Genomic DNA, 15,270 nt, shown 5'->3' with positions numbered 1-15,270 from the left:
TTCTTATCATGTATTCAGCATTCCAATTTGTCGTCTGCTGAAAATCTCCCTCCCTGAAATATACATCGTCTGCTACAAATCTCTCTGCCTGACACTGCCATGTGCTTCTGTTTACTACTGAAGGTTCATGACCTGTAATGATCACATGGCTCCTCCCAGGGAAATTCAAATTTCAAATTTGACAGCCAGTATTTTTTTCCAGAAATACACTAAACAAAGTTATATTTTGAATAATTTTGGTCAATCTTTATCAAAAATATATATGCCTACAAACATGCCAAGTGTTGTTTTAATGCATTTGGTAATTAATCTTAAATCTTTGAAAAAGGGTCCCTGAAGTGAAGCATGCATAAAATTAATGAGAAACCTGCCCTAGCGCCATCTGCTGGCTTTTATAGTCCAGTTGGGCCTTTAATTCAGAAAACCTTATATAAAGGCACTTCAAACACTTTCATAAAATCATTCAATTAATCAGATTATCTAGAACAAGGAATGTTCCAAGCAATGGCGTTTTTTGGCAACAAAATAAGTGTGATCTATTGAGAGAGAAAAAAAAAGAAGAGGCTTTTATGTCATTTTGTAAACTCCTCACAGAGATTAACTCCCTTGGCAGAATTGTAAGCGAAGGGAGACAACTGCGTCGGAGTTTAGTCATTTTGGCGACACATTAAAATTTATAACACTGCTGTAAATGTCTGTGAATGAAGAAGTATTACAGACTTATTTCCCCGAGCGTCAACATTATGCCGCGTAGTCTGAATAACTTTGCCATTTTTTTTTAATATTATTTCTTAATTAGTGCATATGTTGTTATTCAAGGTAACAAAACATTGTATATATTACAATTTATACTTGTTATAAGCATTGTATTATGGTTTATGCAAATACTTTTCGCATTCGTAACAAGAGAGCCATGGCGGTGCTATATATTGTTCAAATACTTGACCAGTAAGCAGTCGGTCAAAACTTCAGCACACACACACAAGTATTATGTGCTTTCCATGTACAAAATCTCTTCCTGTAACAATAATGGCTTGAAAAAAGTAAAACAGTTTCTGCATAATACAATAAATGCTGATGTCTATTGAAAAACTTTTACATACAATGGCACATTAATGTGAAAAACCCATTACCAGATAAAATCTAGTTTCAATACTATTTTTGGAACTTTTATCAGAATTCTTTTAGCACACACCAATTTTTTTAAAATAAAAATGTCCTTTCAAATGTGAGATTTCAACATTTCCCTCAAGTTTCCATTAAAAAAAGATCAAAAGTAACTAACAATAACTTTATTTTTAACCATTCCCTTTTTGAAATAAATAAATATTAAAATAACATTATTTTTGAACTTAAAAAAAATCAAACTGTAATCTTAAATTCTAAGTAATTTTCTGAAGGTTACAGACCTTAAATATAACATGGTAATCTTAGATTTTTTGTGTCCCCACTCAATCCTTATTTTGATCTATTCCTGAACTTTAACTTGTACAAATAACATCAAAATAAAGCAGAATTCACAGAAAAAAGACACCACTGGCCAGAAAAGATCTGTCAGTTTCTTTCACCAGGGTATCCCTTGATGTTGTCATATAAAGAACCAAATCCATAAAAGGATACGTGTACATTTGTTGTTTTTTGTTTATTAGCTTTTATTTTCAATCAATCACTTAGATACTGGGAATTACACATGAACTGCCGCGCTTTATCAAAACACCCGATTTTCACATACTCCTCTCCTAAATCATAATTATATTAGCACTAGTTGGAAATATTTTTCTATTGCGCGTTTGCGCGCATAGCTGCTCTACGTCCTGTAACGGCCTGGAAACCTGATTTGATACTGGCCACGGAGCATCTGGATCCACATGTTTCACATTGTAAGAAAAACAAACGTTCCTCTTTCTGAAGCAATGTGTCCGGGGATTTACACGTATGACAAGTTACATATTCCTCTGTAAAAAAACAAAAACAAAATAGAAATAAGATATAAAATTACATAACAATATCAATAACATCTCCTTTTCAATCATGAATCCAAATATTTGAACTTATTTCACCTGATTTCTTTTTATTAAGAGCTTTGAGCTAGTTTGAACCACTCTGGACTCTGATCAATGGATTCACCTGGATATGCGGTTATAAAGACATAACTCAAGATAAAAGTTCTATTACATTGAGGCCTGTACTATGGTCATCTAAGCAAGCCTAATTGTGACCAGAGCAGGGCTTGAACTTTTGACCCCTTGGTTCATAGGAAAACAGTTAAATTCCTTAAAATCATTGGTAACTTCTTAGTAAAGATTGCAACTCTTTTAATTGTTAAAAACTGAATGAACCAAAATTGTATCTATTAAAATCATTTAATATGTTACATAGTCATACAATAATTATTAAATTTTTGCACATCTTTGTTTGTTTATTTAGGTTTTACATTACACCGACACATTATAGGTCATATGGGGACATTCCAGCTTTACTGGTGGAGGAAGACCTCAGGTGCCCTTCCGTGCATTATTTCAGGCACGAACGGGCACCTCAGTAGAACCACCGCTGTTCCGTAAGCTAACTGGATAGCTTCCTCACATGAAAGAATCTAAAGTCCCTGTCAGGATTCGAACCCACAGCAGTGAGGGGCAAGTGGTAAATTTTTGCATATAATAGTATTTTAATCTCTGAAATATTATTTTTAATGTTGAAATGTTTTAATTCATTATAATTATTGTATAATATAGAATTATAAGATAAAGTAATTAAACTATGTACTGTACTGTATACTTACTAATATATCTTCTTAAAACATTTTCTATTTGTTTCTGGTTAAATCTTCCTCTAATAATTAACTGATTGTTACCATCTACTGAACCACTGTAAAATATACAACATACAAATATTTCAAACACCATAGACAGTGAACCACTGTAAAAATACATACAAATATTTCAAATATAGACCCTAAAACAGTGAACCACTGTAATAATGTAACTCATAAATATTTCAAACACTGACCTCAAGACAGTGTGAGAGTTCTTTTATATAACTGTAATGAACCCCTTAACCCAGTGAAATTTGTGTAATGGATTGGCCCTGCTATGAATTTGGAACAGTCCAATTGAAGCTAAAGGGCTTTTCAATATTTAAGTACATAAATTGAGCTACTTTGTACCAACAGTACAAAGCCTTGCCTAACTGCAGGGTGGCTCTAATCATGTGTCATTCCAGCTGAATAAGATTTCAGTAATGAGCCTGTTGATTTTTTTTCTATAACCCTTCTCCCCCCAAATTATTGTAATGGATTCATCTTGTATAGTATTTGGAGCAGTTCATTTCTGATTTATGGTATAAAAACATAGAATAGTACGACCAGGCTGCATATAGAGGTGTAATCTAGCCTGACTCAGCCCAATATTGTGATGATCATTTCCAAACAAGAGGTTATCAAAAATGTTCATAACATGCATTCTCTTCAAATAATTTCACGAAGAATATTTTAAGTTCAACACCTGTTGAAAGAAGTTTATCCATCAAACTGTTTAAGGACTTTGCATGGTTGTAAAAAAACACATGAAATTTAGGAATGTGTCCATAAGGACATGGATGCTTGCTAAATTCCAATGTTTTGAAAGTCTATGGAAGGACAATGGACAGAAGAACCTTGATTATAATATTTTATTTGAACAGATTGTATACATACCTTGTACCCAATTCAGCTAATAAAAAGGCTAACACATGTTTTGACTGTCTATGTAACCTAAAATACAGAAATATACACAAATTAGTACAAGTCTACAACAAAAGAATGTTTAAAAAGTTCAAGATATTTTATTCAGGAGTATGGTCTAAGGGAGACAATCATGTTAAACTTCAGTTCAATTGAAATGTTGAAGAAAGTGATGTAAAAATAAATAAATAATCATACAGTGCAATTCCTTCCAAAAGTCAGCGTTATCAAAAAATAGTTAAAGATGTAATGGTTGTCTATAAATATTCATGTTACCATGTTTTTGTTCATTGAAAATAAAATACATGCCAGGGTCTTTGGCAACATACCAGATGGCATATCTCAGACTGGACACTGGGAGTTTACAATAAGATATGACATTACCATTGAAGGATACATACAATCAAGCCTGGACTTTATTAACAGAGATTGGAGGAATAATTGAAGAATGGAGGTAATGAGAGAATATAAGAAAAACGCACAAAGAGGGCAAACTCAGTAAATTTCCAAAAGATAAAATGGAAATTACCATATCATAATGCTATCTCGCCTGAAATGATCAAATGACTTACATTCTACTTATTTCAGCAAAGTTTGCAAAAGACGTTCTTCTTGCACCAGCTCTGAGGACCTGCGGAGGTCTCATGACAATTTTCTTTTTCTCACCCGTCACCATTTCAGGATTCTTCTCTTTTATTATATCGAACACTCTTGTGAGCAACTGCGGTGAACAGAAAAAAATTATCTTAAGTCAGACATTACATTATAATATAGCAATATACATTTCCAAATTTAATTGAACAAATATATTTTGGCAATCTACCATTATAAGGCTGAAAATCATTAGAAAATTCAATAAATTTTCATTTAATTCTTAATGCAGACAAAAAATTCTTTGCAAAGTAACAGTTTCAAAATAGTGAAAAAATAGTTCATCAAAGCCATGTACATAATTCCATACAGTGATATTACAAAAACAAACCTCATCATATGAATAATCTCGGTCAGACCCTACCCAAGCCTTGCCCTTTGAACTTCCTGATTTCTTATCACTGTCAGTTGTATCATCTATAAAATACAAACATATTTATGATAACATACTTTTAAAACTAGAGTATTTTTCTATCCAATCTCTCAAAGTTTCAGCTAAATCACTGATTACTATATTGAATTCTCACATTTTTAAACATAAACAGAAACATTTTTGATAAAATACTTTTAAAACTGTTGTTACATGTAACAGTACAATATGAAGTAAAATATAATATTTTTCTATTCAATTTCTAAACTTTTCAGCTAAATCAGTGATTTCTATTTTGAATTTTTACATTTTTTTCGCTCTGGTTTCAAGTCACACTGACACTTTGTAAAAGTCATATGGCCACCGCAGTTTCAGTGGTGAAGAAAAGACCTCTGATGCCCACTGTGCATTATTTCGGATACAAGTGGGCACCGAAATAGAACCAGAAACCTTCTGTAAGCTAGCTGGATAGTTTTATCAGATGAAAGAATCTAAAGTCCCTGATGGGATTCGAACCCGCAGGGATGAAGGGTAATTGATTAGAAATACGCAATGTAAACCATAACCTCTTGGGTCTTAGTACTGTATCTTTAACCCTTACAAATATGCCAGCTGATTGGCCAGTTAATACAATTATATACATGTATTGTACTTACAGATTTCCTCACCACCATCTGGCTCCGGCTTAGAAAATTCATCAAAATCAACTTTCTTCTTTTTCTTCTTCTTCATTGGTAGAGATAGATCAGCATCATTGGAACTTGTATCAACCACTACACCTCCGTCATCAGCTGGTTCTTCTGTATCTTCTGTCTGTTCAACATAGAGAAAAATCTTAACTAAAGATATTCAATGTGGAGTTGGGGTTTGATGATGATTAAAACAAGCAAGACATGTCTGTTTGCAGTTCAAATTTTCTCAGTGCCGGACAGTATAATCAAGGGCGGTAAAATAAACTTTCCGTATTGCTAATAAACATAAAGGTTGTTCCACTGGCTGTACTGACAAACAAGTGGAAAATTTCAAGAATTTACTATATAATATCATACGGACAAGTTAAGAAACACTTTAAATAACAACGGAAAAGTAAGTCAAAATCAGATTTTGCCAGCCCTGGCATAATTAAAACAAGACGTGTCCCTGGACAGCACATGTCACTTTTCTCAGTGCTGGACAGTTTAAATTCTGCAAAAGTGTTTGGCAGGTTTAACCTGCCCAAGATAGTAAACAAATATTTCAGGATTGATGTTAATACCTTTAGACATTTTTTTAGAAAACGCAAGTATTTTTATTAAAAAAATATACATTTTTTTTTAGTAAAAGCAAATAATTTTAGTCAAAAAAGGGAAATAATCAAGCAAAAAGGACTTTCGGGATTATCTGCCTATCAGAAATGTATTTCAAATGTGATCAGTTTTAAGATCTTGAAAAATGTACCATAAGAAACAAGAGGGCCATGATGGCCCTAAAGTCGCTCACCTGTATATAGGCCCCCAGAGCGGGGCCAGTTTAAACCCCAGGGCTTTTATTTGAACAAACTTGGTTGACACCCATTAGAAGATGTTTCATGCTAAACATCTAAGGTCTAGCTTGTTGGGTTTTTTAAAAGAAGATTTTTTCAAGTTTTTTTCTTTACACATATAGTTAAAAACAATGACACACCTGGGGCAGGGCCAGTTTTGACCCCAGGGCTTTTATTTGAACAATCTTTGTAGACACTTACTAGACAATGTTTCATGCTTAATATCTGAACTCTAGCTAGTCAGGGTTTTCAAAGAAGATTTTTAAGTTTTTGCTATACACATATAAGGAAAATCAATGTACCCTGGGACGGGGCCAATTTTGACCCGTGGGCTTTTATTTGAACAAACTTTGTAGACACTCACTAGAAGATGCTTCGTGCTTAATATCTAAACTTTAGCTATTAGGGGGTTTTTTCAAAGAAGATTTTGTAAGTTTTTGTCATACACAAATAAGGAAAATGAATGACCCCAGGGGCGGGGCCAATTTTGACCCCAGGGCTTTTATTTGAACAAACTTGGAAGACACTCACTAGAAGATGTTTCATGCTTAGTATCTAAACTCTAGCTATTTGTTTTTTTATTCAAAAAAGATCTTTTAAGTTTTTGTTATAAACATAGAAGGAAAATGAATGACCCTCGGGACGGGGCCAATTTTGACCCCAGGGCTCTTATTTGAACGAACTTGGTAGACATCCATTAGAACATGTTTTATGCTAAATATCTTAGCTCTAACTCTTTGCATTCTTTAAAAGAAATTTTTTTAAGTTTTTACTATATGCATACAGGGAAAATCAATGACCCCCTGGGGCGGGGCCAATTTTGACCCCAGGGCTTTTATTTGAACAAACTTGGTAGACACCCATTAGAAGATGTTTCATGCTAAATATCTTAGCTCTAGCTCTTTGCATTCTTTAAAAGAAGATTTTTTAAGTTTTTACTATATGCATATAGGGAAAATCAATTACCCCCTGGGGCGGGGCCAATTTTGACCCCAGGGCTCTTATTTGAACGAACTTGGTAGACATCCATTAGAACATGTTTCATGCTAAATATCTTAGCTCTAGCTCTTTGGAATGGAATTCTTTGATTAACTTTGTTAAGGCTTCACACAAGGAACATCCCTGTGAAGTTTCATTATGATCTGCCTTATGGTTTCAGAGGAGATGTCGTTTTAAAAGTGTGAACGGACAACGGACGACGTACGACGAGTGATCCTAATAGCTTACCCTGAGCATATGCTCAGATGAGCTAAAAAGTAAACAGAAAAATTTTAAGATGACAAAGAGGCACAACTAGAGAAAATTCAATGATAAAGTTGAATATTATTCAAGAACCTGTGACTTAAATTATAGTAATCTTGAACTTACAGGTAAAGCATCTTTCAAATCATCCATGTCCATTTTCTTCTTCTTTTTCTTTTTCTTCAAACCACCAAAATCCAATGACAGTTCTGCAATTTCATTGGTTATTTCAATAAGTTAAAGCTTTGTGAAGTTTTCATCTTGTGAGACAATTTGGTATTCTTACATAAATGTGAAAAATATTAAAATTGCTTTATGAGATTGTTGATTCCCCTAGCATGCATTAAGTCAAGATAATTAAATATATGTGTTGCCATCATTAAAAAGTTGCGCTATCTACTCCTTGTACAGTATTTATTTTGAGTTTGTTTAAAAAAAAGAAGATACTATGTATGGTTTCCTTCATTTCTTTAACAATTTTAAGTGAATTAAAAGTATAAGTTAGAGACACAAGAAGAACATGCTAGAGAAAATCAATTCTGTACAACCTTCATCCACTGGTTTTTCTTGGACTTGTTCTGCTTCACTAGCTTTCTCTTCTGTAGCTGTTTCTTCAGCGGGTGCCTCTGCTGGAGCATCATCAACAGCATCTGGATCAAACCCTGTCTTCTTTTTCTTCTTCTTCTTTTTCATGCTAGGGTCAAAGGGTAACTGTAATCAAAGAAATTTAAGGTTCTATATCCAGTAATATAAAACTCAAGATGTCCCAGGTCTTTTATTCATCATTCTGTGACTAGAACCAATAATTAATTTATAGAAAGACGGATAGAATTAGGATAATGTTTCTAACTAAACAAAACCTATAAGGATTTCCCCCCCAACATACATGAATTTCATAATATCATAACATAAGAAACGTGTACCACTTTTAATCAAATTGTACACTAAATGAGTTTTACTTTGTTTGGCAGTGTTAGCAGGTGGTGCAATAGAGTTTATAGACATTGTTTGAATTATGTCTTTTTCGTCCATGTTTACCCTATACTTTAAGCAAAAATGCCCTGAAATTATCAGTCTGCGAAATAACTTTTCTAGATCATAGGCCATTTGGGCCTTCAACCTAGGTGAAAGTAAAGTATGTTTATTTAAGTTGAACAGTACATCCTGAAAGTCTAAATATTCGTCATTCTGATTTTGATCAGCAGACTTAAATTTTCGTAAATGTTATCCAAGCACTTGTCTGAATTTTCTCACTCACAATTTTCTGTCTTGCACAGACAGATGGCATTATGATGCATTTGCTTTTTTCTGTGAACACTTGATATTTCATGATCTTTAACAGTTGAAATGTGAAAATTTGAAATTCCAGTAATAAATGTGTCACAATTTTTTTTTTTTTTTTTGTGTTTTCCTGTTTTTTATACATTGTCATAAAATCAGCTATTCACACCCTTTTTTCCATTTGTAATTAAATTTTCTATCTGGTCTGGTTTTTCATACTTTCTTTTTCCGTTTTTTTCTGACAGCGTTAATTTTTTTCCCCAGGCACTGAGCCTTCGTAATATTTCAAGGACTCCATGTTTACAACTTGTACTTTATACGCCGATTGAACGGTTTTCAGGCATTGGTTAATTTCACGATATCAGCCAATGAAAATAATTTACACATAACGCAACATTCAAGGAAAAGTAATCTCGCTAGGAACAACCAAGGAATTAGTCAATATTAGTCTCCCTTCATCCTGAAAAAAATGTCAGACAGTCGAACAAAGCACAGGGTTCCCACTCTTAGATATTTTGAAAATTTAAGGACTTTTCCAGGACTTATCAAGGACCTTTTTTGATTTTTTAAGGACTTTTTAGAAGATTAAATTTCAAGCTACATGTATTTGATTTTTTGTCCTATGAATATGTTCATGGTAATGTTTAGAACAACATTTAATAACACCAATATAATACATGTAGTTCATGACATAAATCTAATTCTTTCTAAGAAATACATTCAGTGTCTATAAATAATGAAATGTACTTTGTGACAGCAACTGTTTTTGCAGGTTGTCTGCAATTTTCATGTAATTTTGCTGTTTTTAATGCTTCCAAGGGATCACTTTTTATACCAGATATTCATAGTACTTTAATTAGTAACCTCACATTTGACCTCAGTCCACTAAGGCTTCATAGAATGGCAAAAGCATGTCACACTGAAGGGTATATGAAAACTGCCTGCAGGTGTTTCTACATTCAAAATTTCACGACTTTCATGTTAAAATATTGTATTCTGCTTAAGCCAGTGCTACGGGGTGCACTTCCAGTACCATATATCAAGCCCTAGTCTACAACATTTTCAATTTTGCCATTTTGGATGTTATTTAGGGATTCTTTTTTGTATTTCAATGACATATCTTTTGATTTGATCTTACAATTTTTTAAACCATCTACAAAATATGGCGGCAGCATGAAATACCCAAATATACCCAAACACACTAAATTATAGCAATGTTCATTTTGGTTTGTATACAATGTTGATTTTAATGAGAAAATGAATTGATATTTACAAAATAATATGACTTAGCCAACTATAACTTTCGATCATTCCATTGAAATTGGCAGTTCAGATGTTGTAAGAAAAAAGAGTGACATTTGCTTATTTATCTAACTGTTAGGTTCATTAATGAATAGGCAAATGTACTTGCAAGATATGATAATATTTGTTGTCTACATTTAAATTTGTAGGGTATAATTTTGTTGAAATTTCATCCAAGTTCATTCGTATTATTTTTTTAATTTAATAGCTTGAATGGAGTATACTGTATTTGGGTATATTTTGGTTCAAAAATGTATATTTGGGTATGTTTCATTACATCTTAGTGAAAGTGTATATTGTATTCATGATTAAAACAGCACTTTTTTAGTAAAACACATTTATTTTTAGCATATTTTTGTTATATTTGGGTATTTTGTGCTACCCAGATATGGTGTGGCCAATTGGCTGTGCTCTGCCTTGACAATAGTTCATGCATGTAATACTATTTTTTTTATTTTATATTGATTTACCTTTGGCTTTTAGCATGGTAGTGAGCAATTAGGATACAAAAATTTGCCAAAGGAAACAACCAGGCCAATCAAGCAAACTTGAGGTTGATTTGTGACTGTCTTCCTAGATTTTCCAAACAAAACCGCCATAGTAACCAGAAAATAAATGATAAATCTCATAAATGTCAAACTTGGCCTCCCAAAACAGTTGTAAATCGAAAATCATCAACATTCAAGATGCGGAAGTCAATATACTGTGCAAAGACCGCCATTTTGGTTTTTTTGATTTACCTCCCCTTTTCCAGACTAATTCCCGTACCTTCCCGGACTTTTTTATGTATCAACACTAATTCCCGGACTTTTCAAGGCCGGGAGCTCCTGTGTTCAAATTCACGGACATTTCCCGTTTTCCCGGACAGCGTGGGAACCCTGAAAGCATAGCTTAAAAATCGTTGGACCCTGAGAAAATAAGCCAGTCATGTGCGTCAGTCTGGGAAGATAGTAACAGCATCCTGTCCAACATGAAAATTCAACATGAAAATTCAGAAAATAACGGCTCCATATAACTTTAGAAATGGGGGGAGAACTGTCTGCATATTTTAAATTTGAGGGAGAACTGTTATGGGAGGAAACGATTTGGTGGAGAACCATCAGGGGAGAACTGGTAAGGGAGAGAATTGTCTGACTACTGTTTTGACTTGCCGGTTGGGGGCTGAATAGTATGTCTCTTATTTCCTTTATCCATATGTTCAATCCGTTCAATAAACATATTTTCATACAAATTTTACCTTTTAAAATGCCTTTGTGAAGTAAAGTGCATATTTGATGGGTAGAACAGAGACAGAGTAATTGAAATATGGGCAAAGACTTCAATCAAGTACCATGTCTGCCTTTAATTTATTTAAATCTAACGTTTAAATGTACACGAGACACAAAAATACTTTCAGGCATGGAGGCCGCCATATTGGAATTCAACATGCGACTAACCGGTAAGCGAATAATTTCAACACCTGATTTTCTTACCATTTCTTCGTCCGCCATTTTTTATGTTTTAACTATGTTCTCCAAATATAACAAATTTATTCTAAAGTTCACGATCAAATATACGTATTTACATCTGTTTTCAACAGCTGATTTTTACATTGCATCAGTTTTCGTAAAGGTGAAGGACATTTATGATACGGCATACGTGTTGGTTTCGGTGGCCAAATTGGTTCGTACCAAAACGTTTCGCTCCCTAATTTCATACCAAACAACGACTGGTAATTTTTTTTAAATTCACAAATTGTGATTAAGATTCAATAAATCACCAGGGAGAGAAAATTTAGAAATATCAAACACAGTTCATAAGACACTTTGGTTAAAATAGAAATTGTCTACTGAAGTAAGCTATTTCTAGTAGATCTTCAATACTAGGAATATAAATTATACAGATAAATGGTGGCAGACACTTCACTCCCAAGACGTTCATTCTCTAACTTCACACCAAAATAATCTTAATACTTATGGTATAAATGTTTTTAAAAATTGAATTTATCGTTATTTAAATTAATAAATGATCATTAAAATGGTTAATTTGAAATCAAAATAGAATTATTAAATCTTATTGATATAACTTTTTACTGAGTATCTATACTCAGTAAATGAAATATTGTTGACATAAAATGAGTATTTTCATTTTCCATATTTTCACTGTAAAAAAGTATTTTTCATTGCAGTGGGACATATTTTCCGTATTTTCACTGGTGTCTTGCCGAACTTTTTTCTCCTAAAGTCAGCTAATACACAAAATTTAAGGGAAAATCTTTCAAATTGTAATATCAAAAAGTAAAAATGTATATTACAAACAGAAAATTCTTGTTATTATTTTCATCGTGTGCTGTAAATATTATCAAATGTCACTCGAGGATACCGCCACTAATGAAAATTCAAATATTTATTTTCATACCACTCGGTGAAATAAAATTTTAATCCTGTATATAAAGAAAAAACTTCAATATACTCTATGAATCATTTTTGTGCGAACATGTAAAGCATATCCCAAAATTACACAATTAATTTACAGTACTGTTTTAAAAGTGGTTTGTTCATGATATTAAAACTATTTTAAAGTGTTTTAATACACTGCACAGTAGGGGTGGAAGGTAATAATCGGCCTTTAAAATGAATAATATGACCTTGAGGGCTATCACTTTTCGGTACGTCTCTAACGTGTATTGATATCTTTAATACACTTGATATAGTAGCTCTATTTTTTAATTAGATATACTTTGATAATTGATTAATTCTGTCCATGAAGTTCCTGTTCCTGAACTGTAGTGTAATGCACGGGAACTTATACAGAGTTGACTCCATATTAAAGCGTATATGATACAAACTTACAAAGTCCGCTACAGTACTGTAGAATAAAGTTTCTCGGAATAAAATTGTCATTTTCTTTCTTCTTTCAATTTCAATAAAACTGTGTTTGTAAAATGTATGCTTAAGTTTTGATAATAAATTGGCGATCCGTTCTGAAAACCTACTTTTACTTCTTTACAGCTAGCTTTTGATGACGTAAAATGTGACGTCATTGTTTCATCTTTTTCACGTACTTTTGTTCAACAGACCGAGTCAAAAACTCATAATCGATCACGTGACACTCATAACTAGTTGAAATCATAATTAATTGTGCTACTATGTATATGTAAGTGTTCATCTGTGCTGTTCTACATAAATTAGAAGCTTCGACGAGCGATAGCGACCGGAGAATGTTTCTTATTTCTATAGAACATCACAGATGAACACTAACATATTCATAGTGCATAGAAGTATAATACTACTTATTAGCATGGTTCTCAGGTTCTTGTTTAACATTTTTTCACGAAACGTTAAAGTAACAAACAAAGAGACATTTCCATTATTATATAACAAATACACAAAACACTTGTCTGTTTCAAGGTGTTTGGACAGAGTTTAAAATGTGGAACATGAAAGACAAATATTAGTTACATGGAAATGAATTTCACAAACCAATACGGAAACATCGTAAAATTTAATATGTTTTCTTCTCGAAAACCAAATCAAGAAAACAAACATTGGATATTGACTTAAATGTACATATCTTTTATCATAGAACTGTGATCATTAAATTGTCTCATAATCACTGGTAACATATCTACATCTCTGATGAATTACCAAAAAGATATAGTGCAAAAACAAACATTCAGAAATTTGAAGTACGCATTTTATAATGTAAAAAATCATGATCAACAATTGATGAAAACAAAACACTGAGCGATGTTTACGAACTTCTTTCCTTTTCAGCGGAAATTGGTAGTTCCAGATGCGGATACCAATATATTTATCAGGCTAATATATTCAATATATCATTGAAATATTAAGCAATGGTGGTTTTTGGTTGGCCAGTTTGTTTAACTCACTCGACATAAGAATGACGTAGCAAAATCTTATGTGCTGGTCCAGTAGGCCTATGTAACTGATAATCTATTTTTTGTGTGTAGATTTTAAAGGCTTACCAATATCAAGAGCCTGATATAAGGTAGGAAAACGATCACGAGTATCAGCGAGGCTTCCAAAACCATGAGATATTTAAGCATTGTTCGATACTCATATATTGGTTAGTTCTAAAATAATTCAGCCAAGAGAAGAAACACTTCGATAACCAGGATAAATGATTAGTTATTGCCAGGAATTTGACTTTTTCAGATTTTTTTTTCATTGTAAGAAATATCATGCAAACATTTTAAAAATTTGAGTTTGTGAAGCATTTTGATTTTGCTTAGTTAGATATATATACTCGCATATTAGAAATGGCTTATTTGATGTTGAGTGATAAAACATGTATATGTCAACTTGATAGTGGCCAGTAGGCTTCACAAAATGATATATGACACACCATATATATAAGAATTTAAGTCATAGGCATGAATTCATTTTTGTAACTATGATCATAGAATGTTATCATATAATCACTCGTTACATACATAAAATACATGTTCTTTACAATATTAGTTATCTCCGGCAATTCATTGCTTCCATATTTTTGTTGTTGTCACTTGTCAGAAGAATCACGATTTCTAAAAAGAATTTAATCTTTTATTGAAAGAAAATTTGCATATCAGTTAAATCAGGACCGTAAGATACATGTATACCTCCTTCACAACAGAAGGAAACGTTAATCAGCTCTGAAATCCCAGACTATTGCAGGCTGTGACTTGCTCTAATTTGGTAAAATCACGGATTTACGGATAGTAATTAAGATCCGTGGTAAAATAAAGCTAATTTACGGCATCAACAATTTAATTCCGCATAAAAGGAATATATCAACAAACTTAAATCGGCTACTTGCATCATTCATTCTGAATGTATTCTATATAATTTCTTGGAATGCTCGCGGGAAAATGTTTGTAATTTTTACCTTTTCCTTTACGGACATCGTACTTTATTGTTAACTCTTAAATGTATTAATTATCACTGTATCCATATAAATGTAACAAGAATATAATTAATCTCTGTGTACAGTACTTAGTCTCTCATAAATGCACATAAAGCTTGACTTTTTCTTTTCGGTTAATATGTATACGTTTTGTTGCATCAGAAAATCTAAAATTAATCTCCAATTGAAATATATTTATAGATATAGTTTACGTCATCTTCGAGTATTTCATCATAAATAAATAAATAAATAAATAAATAAATAAATAAATAAATAAATAAATAAATAAATATA

General features: G+C 32.5%; 1 protein-coding gene across 2 annotated transcripts; it reads right to left on the bottom strand.

Moving 5' to 3' along the window:
* Nucleotides 1-1,209: 1,209 nt before the first annotated feature.
* On the bottom strand, nucleotides 1,210-15,111 carry LOC132750938 (eukaryotic translation initiation factor 2 subunit 2-like). Of its 2 annotated transcripts, none has more exons than XM_060741030.1 (9): nucleotides 14,959-15,111; nucleotides 8,055-8,217; nucleotides 7,633-7,715; nucleotides 5,399-5,555; nucleotides 4,704-4,789; nucleotides 4,294-4,442; nucleotides 3,695-3,751; nucleotides 2,783-2,868; nucleotides 1,210-1,955 (listed from the first exon to the last, which is right to left on the bottom strand). In XM_060741030.1, the coding sequence occupies exons 1-9, from the start codon at nucleotides 14,974-14,976 to the stop codon at nucleotides 1,780-1,782; spliced, it is 975 nt and encodes a 324-aa protein (XP_060597013.1). In that variant the 5' UTR covers nucleotides 14,977-15,111; the 3' UTR covers nucleotides 1,210-1,779. The 2 variants fall into 2 exon arrangements, with proteins under 2 accessions (XP_060597013.1, XP_060597012.1); XM_060741029.1 differs by lacking the exon at nucleotides 14,959-15,111 and adding an exon at nucleotides 11,562-11,721.
* Between the last annotated feature and the right edge of the window lie 159 nt (nucleotides 15,112-15,270).

The sequence above is a fragment of the Ruditapes philippinarum genome, unplaced genomic scaffold (genome assembly GCF_026571515.1).
Source record: "Ruditapes philippinarum isolate M1 unplaced genomic scaffold, ASM2657151v2 ctg795_1_1_1_1, whole genome shotgun sequence".
Lineage (NCBI taxonomy): Eukaryota > Metazoa > Mollusca > Bivalvia > Venerida > Veneridae > Ruditapes > Ruditapes philippinarum.
Note: the sequence above shows the minus strand (reverse complement) of the source record. Positions and strands in the feature narration are given on the sequence as shown.